We start from the raw sequence: 16,340 nt of genomic DNA, 5'->3' as shown, positions 1-16,340 counted from the left end.
TTTATGGGGATCATTCTCTGACATTTTTTATAGATCCACATAGCGCCTCTGATTCTAATCTGAGTCATGTAGGTTGGAAGTCCCTTCCAAACACATTTCTATCATTAGGTGTGACTGATGTTGCTCGAGATCACCAACATGTTCATTTTGATATGTTGGCATTTAAAGACCAAACGCTTGATTCTGAAAGTGATCTATATAAGGAAAGCCTATGCTGTCGATGCTCTATGAGCTAAATGTCACACAGAATTGCCAACCCTGTGATTTTGCATGTGCCCATTTCATATCCTCGGAGAATTGTGCTTTAATGCAATTTCAGAGAAGGAGTGATCTCTAATGTGGTGAGCAGTGATGGAGTAAAGTTTCTTCTGCAGCCACTTCAGATCATAGTGTAATTACAGTAATCAAATTCCTGTCTGAACACAGACAAAACTCCACAAGGTAAGGCATCAAGCAGAAATTCTCACATCACTTCTGTGGTTTTATCATTATGATCAACAGTATGTAAAGTACAAGATTAAGTACTAGTATAAGTAAAAGCAAAAAGGACTGTACAGGCAACTAATTAATTGTATTCCTATATTTACTGAAGCATAGTAGGACCTGCTTAATGTCTCTTTCATTTTTTCTCTATAGTCTCTGTATTATCTGACATTTCTACAATACAGTTTGTTGCCTTGGTATAAGCTTTATACCAAACTGCAGTGTATAATAAATAACAATGAGCAACTATAATAAAGTTTATATACTGCCTTTGTAATAATTTTAAATGTACTCAATTCAGCCTAATTATATTTCTTCATTCATTCCTGATGGCAATACCATTCTATTTTTTGTTTTGTTTTGGGGCAACAAAGTGAAATACCAACTCTGCATTCAGATTTGAAATTATATTTCAATGTCGTAATAATGGTTGAACCTGTTTGATCGACTTTTTCAGAACATTTCTTTTGGATCTTTAGAACTTTTTTTAGGCTCTCATCATGGAGTTGAACTTCACCTGTTCTGGGTCAGGGACAGAATGTATGGAAAAGGAGACAAAAAATGAAGGGAACCAAACAGAAGTTGTACGAAAGGATAGCAGTGCTCTGTGAAACTCTTCAGTGTTGAATATACTGATTATTTTTTCCTAAATGCAAAGAAGTGCATTTGGATCTCAGTAGAGGGAATATTGTGTAAATATTTTTTTAAAAGAGAAACAGCTGTCTTATCTTTTTTCCAGAATAGCATCCTCAGTTTGGAAACCAAGGTCACTTGATAGGAAAACCACATGGACAGGCCTGTTGTGTTTGATCCTTGAATTGATGAATGCCGTACTAAGTTCGAATTCCAGCTTGTTCTGTAATTTATTTGTGTTTTCGTGATCGGCTGGCTCTGTGAACCCAGTTTGGGGGAGGTAATTATTTATAATCTGTCAGCTAGACCACCCTCAGAAATGGAAATGAAGTTATTCCATTTCAGTTTGTGCCTGAGCTCTATATTCGTACATAGTTCTTAAAAAGGTTACAAATATTTTCATTTTTGTGCAAAATTTATTTATTTATTTATTTATTGCAATATATTCTATTTAGTTTTGTGCAATATACAGTAGTGTTATTAGGTATGAAACATATGAAACAAATATGGACTATCAAATACTCGCACACAGTGATACATTTTGTACTGTTATTAGAACAATGAACAATGAAAATAAATAAACCAAAAGTATAACATGCAGTCTCTTTAAAAACATTATTCTGGTTTTCATTGGGATTCGTTAGTTTTAGATAAGTTACAAAATATGCTTTAAGTACATTTACTATACATGTACTGGTATATGGAAATTACAGAAAATATGGATGGATAATAAAAACTTTTGAATTGTTTTGTTTTCTTGCTAGAATGTTTTACTTTAACAAGTCTGGTTTAGCATTGAATTTCTTGGATTAAGAATTCTGTTTTGTTTCTTATAGATAGGTTGTGGATTTAAATAGGTGTTGGTTAAAAACTATTTTGCAGTTTCTAACACTTTAATGCAGACATATCTCAAACAAACGGTGATGCAGAAAGAGAATGGCAAAATTTCTGTTAAAAGAAAAATAAACCTATATACATTTAAATACAAAATTATGACAAAGGCAAAATGGCAATTATGACAAAAATACAGAATGCAGAGTGTTAAAAAGATTAAAATAACATTTTTTTATTTGAATTATAAAATAATATACACCACAATACGAAATACTCAAGAAATCTTAAAATATGTGTTTGATTTGCATTAAGCAATTTTGTATAGTATCAAGGAAAGGTGAATGTTTTATTTTTTTAAGTTATATTCATATAATGTGTATATATGTAAAGTATATAATTTGATATGAAAGTGATCTAAATAATACAGATATTAAAACAATACTCAGTCACTTTAAGAAAGAGAGAATTAGTGCCACTGAACCCACTGAAAACTCTTTGAAGTCACATTTTTCTTTGTCCTATACCTGTGGGTGTTCGGGAGTTAGCAGGGTGTGAGGGGGCAACAGCTTCAGATAAGATCGGGGTCTTGTCTGGATGTGCTGCCCTCTCACAAGGGTCAATTGATCCCGGTGCGTCTGTCTTTCAGGAGGAGCACAGTGGCCAGCTTCTGGTACTGGGCGCCACTAACAGGCCACACGCACTGGACCCTGCTCTACGCAGGCCTGGCCGCTTTGATAAAGAGATCGAGATCGGCATTCCCAATGCAGTAGAGAGAGCGGACATCCTGAAAAAGCAGCTGAGCACCACATCATCCCTGCTGTCCGAGGAGGAGATTGTAATGCTTGCCGACAGTGCTCATGGGTATGTGGGGGCAGACCTGGCAGCTGTCTGCAAAGAAGCAGGTGAGACCAGCTTTCTCAGGTGTGGAGCTCATTCACCTCCTCTGAACTGTCACTTTTCTCTTGCTTGGGGACAGCTTATATGCTTTCTCCTGTCGATTTCCTGACATTTGCTTGTTTGTATTTGTATTTGGAAATGGGTCCCTTTTCGAGTCCGTTTTCTAGCTAACATCTTAAGAGACAGATGATTTCAATACTGCAGTGATGTTCGTGGTCCTTGAAGGTGGTTGCTTCTTGTGTTGCATGTGGGCTCACTGCTGCTGGGCAATCCAAACATGGAATATTACACTGCTAGCCAAATTTCTGTGCATGGTTCCTGCTGGTAGATGTGATCTCCAGTTGAGAAAAAGTGTGTTATGCTACCTAAGTTTAATCATGATGTAGGGATGCCTGCAGTGTTATTTCTATTACAGTTAGCTCTTTAGACTGTCCTAAAGAATAATTATATTAGAGTAGGGGTTAATTGAGACTTGGTGTAACTGGATTCAAGTCGGCAGCTGTTCTGAAGCCCTCTGCACTGAAATTGTTTAAATTAAAATTATGAGTAAAATATACTAAAAGAAAAGTAAATTAATCGAGTTTTCACTGAATGTTGCAATACATAGCTTTAGTGATTCATCAAAATGAAAAACACTGAAGTAGTTTGTGGTTCTTTAGCGTGCACAACACTGGCTTTTCTCATGTGTTTTTTCTCTTGTCACATGTCTGATTAGCCACAACACAAAGGCAACGAGGAGGCAGGAACTGACATCTGGAGTATCAGTGATACTCTGACACTGTTGTGCTTCCTGTTGTGCATTTGTCAGCATGTTAATATTGGTCAACAGACACAGCTGTTGTGCACACCAATGTTCACAAAGAAGTGGACAGTGATTTTTTTATAAAACGTTAAGCCACGGTTCAACACTGCTATAATTCCTTATACTTATATAGTGCTTTTCTGGACACTCCTCTCAAAGCGCATTACAGGTAATGGAAACTCCCCTCCACCACCAATGTGCAGCTCCACCTGGATGATGCGATGGCAGCCATAGTGCGCCAGAACGCTCACCACACACCAGCTATCAGTGGGGTGAAGAATAGAATCATGTTGGGAATATTAGGAGGCTATGATTGATGAGGTCCAATTGGGAAATGGGAAGTTTGGCCAGGATGTGGGGGTAACAGTGTTTTTCAAGAAACGCCCTGGGATTTTTAATGACCCCAGAATGTCAGGACCACAGTTTTACGTCTCATCCGAAGGACAGCGCCTTTTAACAGTATAGTGACGGGGCATTAGGACCCACACAGACCACAGGATGAGCGCTCCCTACAGGCCTCACTAACACCTCTTCTAGTAGCAACCTTGGTTTTTCCCAGGAGGTCTCCCATCCAGGTACTGACCAGGCTCACAACTGCTGAGCTTCAGTGGATTGCCAGTTGTGAGTTGCAGGGTGATATGGCTGCTGGCCTGAATAGGAAGTGTGTGTGCTGATCATTAACTCTGACCTGCTCTCAAGCTCCTGTGTTTCTGTTCACAGTCTGAAAAGACGTATCTAGGGGAGGCTTCTTAAGTGTCTTTTAGGAACTGTGCATCTGAGTTCAGGTCTCTTAGCTCTCTTAGTACAGAAATGCAGTGTCAGGTAATCGTGGAATATAACTTTCTTTTTGTTTAAACATGATGTCTAAATCAGAGCAATAGTTTTTTGTATAAAAAATCCAAAGTATTTGGATAACCTAAAGGGCATTTTTGCTGATTTCTAGTTTTGCTCTAATTGTGATCATTAAAATATATGGATTAGTTATTTTCTTACAAAATGTCATTCCTTAGAGTAAAAAGTCTAATTGTAGAAAATATGAAGTAAAGTAGAAGTAATTTATGAATCAAATGCCATCAGCTGCCATACATGTATTGTAATGAACTGTTCACAACATAGTACAGCAGTCCACCACCTATCTGGTTTAACTGATCACCTGCGTTAATTAAAAAATGATCACACGTTATTGTAGAATGTAGGGATGTCTGGAAAAAAACAGACCATTTGACACAGATGGTCTGTATCTGCTGCAGAATATTATAAAGTACCATACTGTATTGCATGATTAGACAACCCAAAGGTCAAAAACGAAGTCCATTTATCCACCCACCTTATTTAGTTTTACTAAAGCTGTTTGGTTTTGTTACAGTTGCCCAGTAGTGCAGGAAAGTAACAACACAAGCTTACAGAGCGTATGTAACAAATGAATGAACATCCATATTTAAATGTGTTACAGCTAGAATTGCTTTGTTTTGAAAGGAGTATTTTGCTGTTCTTTATATTAACCTGGCTGGATAACAGTAGTGTAATAATCACATTTCTCATATCTGTAACTTGGCAGTTAATATGTGGCAACTGAACTCATTTAGAAGATGGCAGCACTGAACTAAATAATTGCTGTCCCCCGATTTTTCTTGTGACAGAGAGCATGAAGGATGCATGTTCTACTTGAATGGAGTCTGAGAGGGCAGGAGTACAATCCACGATGTACAAAAAATAGTGAATCAATGTTTTGTCTGCAGAGGAAATGAAGGGTGTTGATATCAGGTTAAACATAATATTTGAAAAAAAAGAGCATTTTTATAGTAATCTTGCTTTGTTAAACATCCAAGAGGAGTGATCCTGTTTATGGTATAAAATGGTTATGTATCAGTATAGTTGATTATTTGCCTTTTCAAATATGTACCTACACTCTGGCCTTAAGTAGACTGGCTGCAGCTGTGCAGGGCACTACTGTACAAATCTTGAACCACTGTAAGCAATTTGAAAAAAACTGCATCTATGCCCATTTAACTACTGTTAAATGTACTTATATAACACTAAAGTTGCTTGGGATATAAAATGGAACATTTGGGTGATAGCAAGCCCAACTGCTACTTCAGTTAGGATCAACATGTCAGAATGATACACAAAAGCAGGCTCTCGCCTCAGGTTCATTTTTTGCGGATTTTACAAACGGACCCTTCCGGACTCAGACACAACTGCGACTTTGCTATCTTTTCCTTTGACCGCTGAAGCAAAAAAAAACTCAAGGTCTTGGAATTGCCTCATACGCAAGAGTTGTTTCCTCTCTTCCACAAGAAAAAGGTTCAGTTACAAAAGGTTTTCCTGTTAAGACAGCAGGTTTAGACCAACAAGGTTGACTATATGACCTGACCAGCTGCTCACCCTGAAGAGAATTTATTACTGGAGCAGGGAGTCAGACTTCCTTCCCTATAAGCTCATTCCTGACAAAAGTACCTACCTCCTTGTAGCTGCTGCATTCCCAGTCATTTCACAGTCATTTCTATTTTTAGTTTTTCAAAGAGCAAAATGGCTTGGCATTGTATTAACAGGTGAAAGATGGTCAGATAAAAACTGGTCAAATAAAAGTGATTTTTAAAAGCCACATATGACAGGCTGTGAGGTCTTAACAGACCAAACCCTTTTGTTTATTATTATGCTATAATATATTATAATATAATATTATATATTATAATAATGATCATTCTCTAATACCCACGTGGAAATTGGTTAAACTGTGATTAAAGGTTGGATTTGAGAGGCCATGGGCGCCCTCTTGTGGCCACGGGTGGAATTACCAGCCACCTTGCCAAACCAAAGTAGTGATGAAAATAAACACCTTAGGCGTGTTACTGCTATATTGTAGCATTGCTGTACAAGTTAAATGCATCACTAAGTGTACCTTAAGTTATGGGCATTTGTATTTTCCACAAGACAGGGTGACCTGTAGAAGCAAACACCAGGAAAAAGTAGCAAGCAAAATGGGAAAAATATTGAGGTGTAATGTGCAAATTAGTGTGTGTAACTCTTTAACTGCTTTTCTTTGCTAATTAGTACATTATGAATGCCTGTTTGACGAAGCTGTTATTGTTTTTTGTACTGAGGCTTGTGCTAAGGTTGTACAAAGAAACTTTGATAATTCTCCCTAGCTTGTTGATATTTTGGTTTTCCAAAGACAAATGTTCTGAGACAGCCTGTGCCCGTCTGCTTTTTTTAACAGGGCACTCTGACTTTTTTGTTTGCATTTGCAAATCTGTGCATAAATACTGTATGCAGTTTTTCTAAATTACAAGAAAGTGTCCCATTTTCTTTTAATTTTCAGGACTGTTTTAGATGTGTTCTTATACTGTTTGCTGACCTCTTGTGGTGAAGCATAATTATTCCAAGAGCCTTAAGATCCTGACTTCAACAGTGTTTTTCAAAGTCAGTTCTTCAAATCCATACATCAGACATTTTCGTCAAAAATTGTGTGCACTGGCGATTTTCTCATCAGCCATACAAAAACACAAAACTTTCATTAATACAGAAGTGGGACGTATTAACAGTGGTTGTGTCTCATATAGCTTTGCTCTTGTATGGTTTCACCCAATTGTTGGAATTTCCAAACACGTCACATTGTTTTTGTAAATTACATGGTGATGTACTATTTGTGCTCAAGTGAGTGATTGCACCTTTTGTAGATTGTAATCAATTGCATGAGTTATTTATTCACTGCACAATGTCCTAAAACTTCATCCGTTCATCTTCATATGTTTACAGAAAACCTCTTGTTTCTGGTAAGCATCTTGGCAACCCAGACAGGAACAAGGCGGGACTACAGCCTGGATGTGACAGAAAACTTTCCAATCAGTTTATATCTCGAGCTATTTACATTTTATGGATTGGATAATAAAATTACACTATTACTACACAAATATACCTGTGCTTTGTTGATTCCTCTACAGATAATAAAAATGGAACTTATAATTAAAAAGAACAATACAAGAAACAGGGAGGAATACATTAAAAATAGAAAATCAGACTGCAGAAAATAAGTCATTTTTCATTACTTTCATGGTCACGAGCTAATTATTCTTGGCAAAACTTACAATCACCCTTAAAAAGGTTTGAACGGCAAAGAGGATTACTGTGCTGGGTAAAAGCACGTGTACCCTTTAGAAAAGAGAGGTTTGTTAAAGTTCCTCAGATTCTTAGGGAGAGAGAAAAATGTAACTGAGGTATCTTTCTAAAAAAAAACTTGGAGGCTAACTTTGTATTTGATATAAATTCTGGACGGAAGACGTGAATGACATAAACATGGCTAAATGCTAGATGATGTTTAGAACCATAGTTTTCCATATATAGCAGTCTCTCTTATCCTCTTATCCTTGTATGGCTGTCCGTGCTAACATAAATATTACAGGATCAGTACATTAAGTTTATTTAGCCAAACTGTTTATAAAATCCGGAAATGTTCATAGTGTTCTCTTTAACCTCTATTCTTACCTTCTCCTAATGATCATTCTGTTTTTAAGAGCCTGTGTAATTGTGGTGTTGCTACTTGGAACAGCTGTTCTTTATTGTAAATACAGGTGCTAGCAGTTGTCCGGAAGCCCATCAAAGTAATGAAAATGTTACTGTTTTTTGATGGTGTAATGGCAAAGCTATTTTACTTTCAGTCCAAGGGCATTGCTTTTCCATTCAGACTCTTCCAGCTGAAGGATATTTTAAGCTTGTTGTGCCGTATAGTTTTGACTCTGAAATGCTCCTTTTTTGACCTGTTGCTCATAGGCATTGTGGAGTGCTACAATTTCAGCAGCATTCTGGAAATATGGATATGTTCCTAGTGGAGGCAAGTCAGCTCATTCACAAGAGCTGTTTTTTTCATTAACTCCTTGGTAAGAAAGATGGATCAAGTTACTGTATCTTTCAGTGTTTGTTCACTGTGGACATTTTTTTTAAAATAGACAAATCAACTTTTTTCCATGTTTTATAAATACAGTTAAAGCAAGTGGCTCTGTTTTGACCTGCAGCTTGAAAGATGTATCCCCAGAGGCCCCGTACACCAGTGCTTAATTGCCCAGTTGAAGAGCTTGGGCTGCTTTACAAGATTAAAACAAGCCAAGATCCTGCATGTGAAAATAATTTATTTCCTCTCCCGATTGGTGCTTTTACTGTACATTTTATTTAAAGACTGTAGTTTTTATTATAAATACTTTCCCTCAATGTGTTTACTTTGGAGGTTTCTTTATTGGTTTAGGTTTTGATTTAAAATGCATCTTTGACGTCTTTGGCGCAGTTTGTTTTCCACATCCATGGCCATGATAACGCAGCGGTTGTTTGTGATGACCCTCCGGATTGAAACTGGAGCACACAAAAAAAAGATTCTATTTTAAAATGTTCTAATTGGTAACATGCTTGGTTAACAACCACAGGATCACTGGCTCAAGCTCAGTTTACCCCACTTGAATAATTTCCTAATGATTAAAAGAATGCCTTGCTAACTCTTGTGTTTAACTCTTTAACCATGAGTAACTTTGTGCAGTCTGAATTGCTGTCTAAGTGTGGTACCTACTGTAGGAATAGGTTACGAGTTCAAGTTCGGAAAAGGCATAGAAGTTTAATCTCATAAAACACCTGTGTGACCACATAATTTTGGATTTATCAGTATTTGTGCAATAATGGAGATAATTGAGATGTCTTGAGCAGTATTACTCAAAATCTTGGCCTTTTTTTAGTAACTGATTTATAGTGTTGCTGCTTGTGTTTTCCCCTGGTTTCATCTCTGGACTTGTACTGACACACCCACAGCTGTGGCCTCAGTGTGTGGTAGGAGGAGCAGATCAGTGGCAGCCACAGTGATGCTGTGTAAAAGCAAATGGAGAGCAGATTGATCAGGACTTTTTGGAAAGGAGTCCGAAGGCTGACTCTCAGATTTGCGTGTACCGTGCATGTGTGTGTATGCTGTATGTATTATTTCAGTATAACAAGGGAACGGAGCATAATAAATGAGATTATGACTTCCACTGATAATGCGAGTATATGCTGATCACCTGATCAAATCCTGTAATGTGTGGTTGCAGATGTTGTGTGTTTAAGGAGAAATTGTGGTTAAAGTAGTTGAACAGTTGTCATGACAGCGATTAAACAGCTTATGGAATACAATCCACTTTTCAATTAAATATATTTTATTTTGATTAGTTATTTTTTGGCTCTGTCTTGGCTTTTGCAGTAAGGGCATTTAAAATGGATTAATTTAGATTTAAGTCTTCTTGGTATCTGTCAGCACATCTTTGTTTTTTCCTGAGACTCTTGGCATCCTGAAATGTTATTGCTGAAGGTTTCATTTGTTGACTGATGTTGGTTTAGTGTTTTGCTCTGAATAAATATTGACACTTTTCTTTTTTGTGCTGAGTACATAGACTTTATGCAAATGTTTTCAAAACTATTTTTCCTCAGCTCACTGAGCCTCAGTATTATAACTTTGTGAACTGACTTCATCCATCTTATTTCTAACCTGTCAGTACTACATGGATTTAGTTTTATGTATTCCTACTACTAGAGTCTTCTTTCGAAGTTGTTGGACTCCAAAGTTAAGGAAACTGTCCTGCATGCCTGGATTTTCTTGAAAAGGTTGATTGCATAAAAAGCAGAGCAGATTGATCAGGACTTTTGCGAATTGACTCTGAATTCCATCGCTTCATTTTCTAACTGCTTTATCCAATACAGGGTTGCAGGGCGGTCGGAGCCTATCCCAGCAAGCAATGGGCATTAAGCAGGATACACTCTGGAGGGGACGCCAGTCCATTGCAGGGCACACACAGACACAAACATGCACATATACACATCAGGGGCAGTTTTCCCAGAAGCCAATTAACCTACCCATGTCTTTGGAGTCTGGGAGGAAACTGGAGCACTCAGAGAATGCCCACACAAACAAGGGAAGAACATACAAACTTCATGCGCATTGCACTCCAGGAATTTAACCCAGGTCCCCAGTGCTGTGAGGCAACAATGCAATTCACTGTGCTACTATGCCACTCACTGACTCTGAATTACGTTTTGTATAACACATTGATTAACTTAAAAACAGTTTATCATAAGCTTGAGTTGCATGTGTTCTAGCTACTGTTGCCTCTGATAGATTATGGTGACAAGTTACGGGAATGCATTTAATCATCTGTCTAACAGGACACCCAGGTTGAGTAGGTTTTACAAGTGACCTCCAATACCTCAAATGAAACAGCTTAGAACAGCGAATGTTAAAGGATTTAGACTTACATTTTGAAATATGCATCACATTATGAGAAAAGAAAATGGTGACAAATGTCCTTATGGGCCACTTTAAAAGGTTTGCTACTGTCTCAGAACAAGGCAGATTTCAGCTCAGTTCAGGCCTTGTTAAAGTGAAGGCATCTTAAATGACGTCTTAATTTCCTTTTTTCTGTCATGTACATTTATAATCACAGGCATCCTATATCTCGTTTAGAAAGGACAGTGTAATATAAATAGTCGCTTAACTACCTGAGCACTAAAGTATATAATGACTGCCACAGGTCTTATAAAAAAATAATAATATTTAGAGTGAGCAACTGCAATTTTCATTTGTGTCTTCATGAACAGGTATCATATTGAGCCAATTGAGCTATCAATAAAAAAGACAATCTAATCACAATCATCAAATTATACTTTAAGGTTGTTTTCTAATTATTTTTCTTTTTGGGTCACTCTGTGTTGCCATAGCCTAATGGTTGCCTGGGTAACTAGTGCACATATAAAATACCCTTGACCTCCCCCCCACCTCCCCTCAAAGAAAAGGGATCCGGTAGTTCTTATCCAAAAAGCTGGACTAATCCAATATTAACTGCTTTCTGAGTACAGAAACAGTCAGTACTGACAGTTAAATTTCAGTAGTGGCTGTACAAAATGGCAAACATTCACAATTCCACAATTCCGCTTGAATATGCAAAAAGTGTGACAGATATAATTTAAAGTAATGGTCATAAATTTTCAGTATTTTCTGGTCAAAATACAAAAGCTATTTTCAGATCTGTCACCATGGCAACTTACAGTATGATACCTGTTCATGAAGACACAAATGAAAATTGCAGTTGCTCACTCTAAATATTATTATTTTTTTATAAGACCTGTGGCAGTCATTATATACTTTAGTGCTCAGGTAGTTAAGCGACTATTTATATTACACTGTCCTTTCTAAAGGAGCTGTTATGAGTGCTAGTATCTCTTCTATACTCTTAAACCAATTTCCTGTGGTTTAAAAAGTAATAATTCATGGTAGAAAGAATAAACAGGCACTCATCCTCACTTGTCTGAAAGTGGTCAACTTTTAAGAAGTCAGTAAGAAGAGGCTTGTCAAACCAAGAGCTTACAGTTATTTACAACTTCAAATTACTTTTATGTACTTATCAACAAAGCTCCAGTACTGTATTGGTGCTACTGCTTTAATAGAAAACTTCAGACACAGCAAGCTGGCCTTTAATGTGATTTAGCCTTATTGACTAAGGCTGGAACAGATGTTTTTGTACTGTTAAAGACCATTAATTCAAAGAGATTGCAGTCTTATCCGGCAGTGGTTTCTGAAGAGTATTGATGTGGGGCTCCAGGGAGAGCACAAGGCCCGAGCTGGAACACATTGACCTTGCACTTGGCTGCGGTATTAATTGTGTTTTTCAAAGTCTCGGTCAGATCCTGAAAAATATAAACAGGATACAGCCTTGTCTGATTGTAAATCCTTCTTGTCTGCTTTAACCCTTGCTTTTTGAAGGAAGCCTCTGAGCTGGTTTTTAAGTGATATTCGCAATATCCTGAAATGAAGAAGCAGGTTGTTTTCCAGGCAGTGTCCTTGAGTTCTTGTACAATTAGGGTACTTAAGGTGACTACGTGTAGCACGGAAGCCTTATTTTTGTGTTTACTGGATAGTGTCCTGTCATGCACTTAGAGATTAGCTCCTTAATGAAGATCTTGTTCGTTTTGTTGATATTTCCTGTGCTGCCTCTATTCCATGTTCTCATTGAATGCATTTCCTTCATACCAAAGAAGAGAGGATTTTTATTTTCATTATTTTTACAGTGTGCACATTCTTCTCCATACATAGCTCGAATGATGTGTCAATTTTTTGGTGCTTATTAACTTTTTAACTGTCACAAATGTTTGAGGTTTTCAACACCTCCTAAAGGCAATTATTTTTCTGTCAGTCCTTGAAAATTAAATTCTACATCCTGCTCAGAGTGCCTAAGCTTGAGAGGGATGGGAGTAATATCTTGAATGGTCTTAAGGAGAGGATTTTTACAATATGAGTATTAATGAAGTCATATGTTTCAATGTTATTCTTTAAGTGCTTAAACTGGTTGTATATTCAGAATACTTACTTCTAAATACTTAAAATCCTTAAATAATAAAATACTTAATTCTAAACTGTTGTTCACATTTTATCAATCTGCCTTGTTAGTTAAAATTCCTAATTCCTTTTAAATCCTGTTGATAAAAATCTAGTTTTTAAAAAGACCAGGAGAATGCTTTATTTCACTTCATATTTAATGTGACTTTGCATTATATGGACTATAACTATAATAATTCCATAACTTCCGAGAGGCAGAGCTTTGAGTTGTTAACGTTACCCAGGAACTTGCCTCTTCCCAGTCCAAAGGTTGTCCACGGCTCTGATGGTTTAGCTATTTCTTCTGTTTTGAGAAACATCACTTTCTTCTCTTTCAGCGCCTTAGTCTTTGCACTGAATAAGGCTTTCAATGCGTCTAAAAAACTGTGACACTTTGAGATTAATTCAAATATCGAGAGAGATTTTGTTATGTTTTATAGTGGTATTCAATAGTAATTGTTTTGAAAGAACCATGTCTTTTTTCTCTGTGACATATAATTGCATGTATTAAAAAGTTTAATCAGTCCTGAATGTAGCACTACATTTGAATACACTAAGTATATTTGCTAGAATTATACTGTACTGTCTGTCTTTAATGTATTTTTAAAATGTTATTGATTGGTTGTACTGTATACAGTATATGTGTTTGTTTTAAGACAAAACGTGGTTTTATTACTTAGACACCAGATTTGTGTGTCCCTTACCTTGTTTACGTGTTCTCGGAGCCTGTCAGAATGATAAATTATTTAGCTCAATATTACAGCTATATCAATTGTAAAATTAATAAATGAAAACATAATATAGAGCTGTGCAATGCTGTGTAATGATAGGTGGGTCCAGAAAATAGCCCTCGTCCTAATTGTACAAGAATAACGAATCTTATCCTTTTCAGTTGGTTCATTTTATCACAGTTCTTCAGCAGGAGATTCCACACATGCTGAACACCTTTTCTCTTGACAGGGCTACATGCATTGCGTCGGGCATTAAGCAAGGACACGCAGCTTTCTGACGCTGAAGTCATGGGAACAGTAGCAGTCACATTCCTGGACTTCCAGCAAGCCATGAATGATGTCCAACCCAGCGCCATGCGAGAGGTTGCGATTGATGTCCCAAAAGTGCGTAAGCATTTTAAACCTTCTCTTTTTGCATGGGATAGCGGAGCCAACTCAACTACTCCATATGCCAGATAAACAGTGTACTTGCTACCCGTCCCAGGGTGAAAATCTTGTTGAAGCATTTCCATGAGATATAGGATGTTAGGAGGTTGCATGTGCAAGACATAACATACAGGAAGACCATCACATCATCTTTGTGTTAATTTAAAACAGACGATATTGGATTATACTAATAAGGATGAATTTCCTATGCTGTATTAAGATCACCCTAAATTTTTAGTTCTGTGGCTAGATGCCTAAAACAAAGGAGGACTTCAGTTACTGTACACAGCTTGAAGAGCCGGCCGCAAAGGCAGACTTGATTATATCCACATGAGGGGAAACATTTGTTTCTAGTTCATTTACATAAAACCCCTTGGAGTGAAACTGGACAAGATGTAATCCTGAAATTGATTTTGAAGACTGGACGGGTTGCTAAAGTGCAGTCAGAAAAGAAAATCCACCATTCATCTGGCAGCTTTTGCCCATTGAAATAAATAACTAAATAAATGTCGCCTGAGTTAACAGCCAAAAAAAAAAAATACAGTCAAGTAATTATTTTGAAAGAGGGGTAAGAAATTAAACAAGCTTTTATAACTTCCAGTTAAAATAGTATTTGTAAATTCATCTTTGATGCATATAGCAAAACATGAAAAGATTTGGGTTGCACATCCCCACACCTGTTTAGGCACTTCTGTTGGTTTGATCGATTTACAGTGTGCAGGTATTGGCAGAGGCTGCAGAATGCTTTGTATTCTGGAAATGCAGAAACCTCCTGTCTTTCTCTGAAATGTTTAATGTGTAGTATTTACAGTTTGTGGACAGGAGCCAGTTTTCCATTACGTACCTTATTAACTGGAGACAACCTACAGTGGGCTGGGATCATATTATTTGCAAAAACAGATTAAATGAAAGTGTATGGAGCTTTTATTTCTGTTTCCTCAAGGTATATATTGTCTTATCAGTCATATTTTGATGGTTGGTGTACTGGCCTAATGGCTAATATTACAGTCTTAATTCAGAATATACTTGTCTTAATTGTCATTAGAAGTTCTTTTATAAAACAGAGTCTACACTTTGCAAGTTGGCTGCCTTGAATCACTGTGCACTAAGTGAAAAGCAAATGCATGAGTGTTGTTTTAAGAGTAATTCATGAAGGTGCATGCAAAAAATAAAACATCTGTTTCCTGTAGTTTCTTCACCTTTTAAGGTATCAGAAGCTCAGAAATGCAATCTCTCCTTCTATTACGCAGGCACAGACGTAGTGGTGTGCAGCAAAACCAGTAAGGAATGTGATTTCCAGCCCTTTACTGAAAGGCCTTGTAAGATTTCTCTGTGAGGCACATGTACTGTACGTGTAGTACATTAGCTGACCACAGATTATCATATGTCGAACCCTTAACTAAAAGCTGATGTCATTCGACCAGACTTTAAAGACATTCAAATTAAATAACTCTGGAGTTTGCAAATGTGCCTTTCAGCATTTCAATTCATTTGATAATGTAATTTTTTTTTTTACCGACTGCACAGGTACGTTGGGCAGATGTTGGAGGGATGGACCAGGTGAAGTTGAAGCTGAAACAGGCTGTGGAGTGGCCACTGAAGCACCCAGAGTCTTTCTCTCGGATGGGTATTAACCCCCCAAAAGGCATCCTCCTGTATGGTCCTCCTGGCTGCTCCAAGACAATGATAGCAAAGGCCTTAGCAAATGAGAGTGGAATCAACTTCTTGGCTATAAAGGTAGTTAAGCGACTAAATGTGTTGTATATGTGTGGGTTTAGAAAGAGCCTGGTTCTTTAACAGGGGGCTTATCACAGTGTTTTCCCTTGGGCTTTTATAAAAAGGCCAAAGATTATTTATAAAAAGATAGGTAGTACTAAAATTAGCATTTTAAAAAGTAAGTGAAGTCTGTGTTTTTTATAATTTTATAATTCTGTAGAATTAGTAAGCAGACCTAGGGAGATCGGTGAAAAGTGTTTCAGTGTCAGAAGACTTTCAAGTGGTGTAGTAGAGGAGTTTATTGCCACATGTATGTGAACATTGGAATTCCTATTCGCGCTGATCTCTCGGCTCATACACAGTACAACAGCCCCTACATAGTACAATAGACACCACACAATGTACACAGTACATTACAAACATACTGTAATAAATAATAACA

The 16,340-nt window shown here is 37.2% G+C and overlaps 1 protein-coding gene across 2 annotated transcripts in view; it reads left to right on the top strand.

The window, feature by feature from the left end:
* Nucleotides 1-16,340, top strand: part of afg2a (AFG2 AAA ATPase homolog A) — a 150,831-nt gene that overhangs the window by 9,167 nt on the left and 125,324 nt on the right. For both annotated transcript variants that reach the window (XM_006629194.3, XM_069193137.1), the window contains exons 9-11: nt 2,597-2,852; nt 13,986-14,140; nt 15,710-15,919. In XM_006629194.3, the coding sequence (XP_006629257.2) occupies nt 2,597-2,852; nt 13,986-14,140; nt 15,710-15,919 (621 nt within the window). The remainder of the gene's footprint in view (nt 1-2,596; nt 2,853-13,985; nt 14,141-15,709; nt 15,920-16,340) is intronic.

The sequence above is a fragment of the Lepisosteus oculatus genome, chromosome 1 (genome assembly GCF_040954835.1).
Source record: "Lepisosteus oculatus isolate fLepOcu1 chromosome 1, fLepOcu1.hap2, whole genome shotgun sequence".
NCBI lineage: Eukaryota > Metazoa > Chordata > Actinopteri > Semionotiformes > Lepisosteidae > Lepisosteus > Lepisosteus oculatus.
The sequence above is the reverse complement of the archived record's forward strand: the minus strand, read 5'-3'. Positions and strand labels throughout refer to the sequence as shown.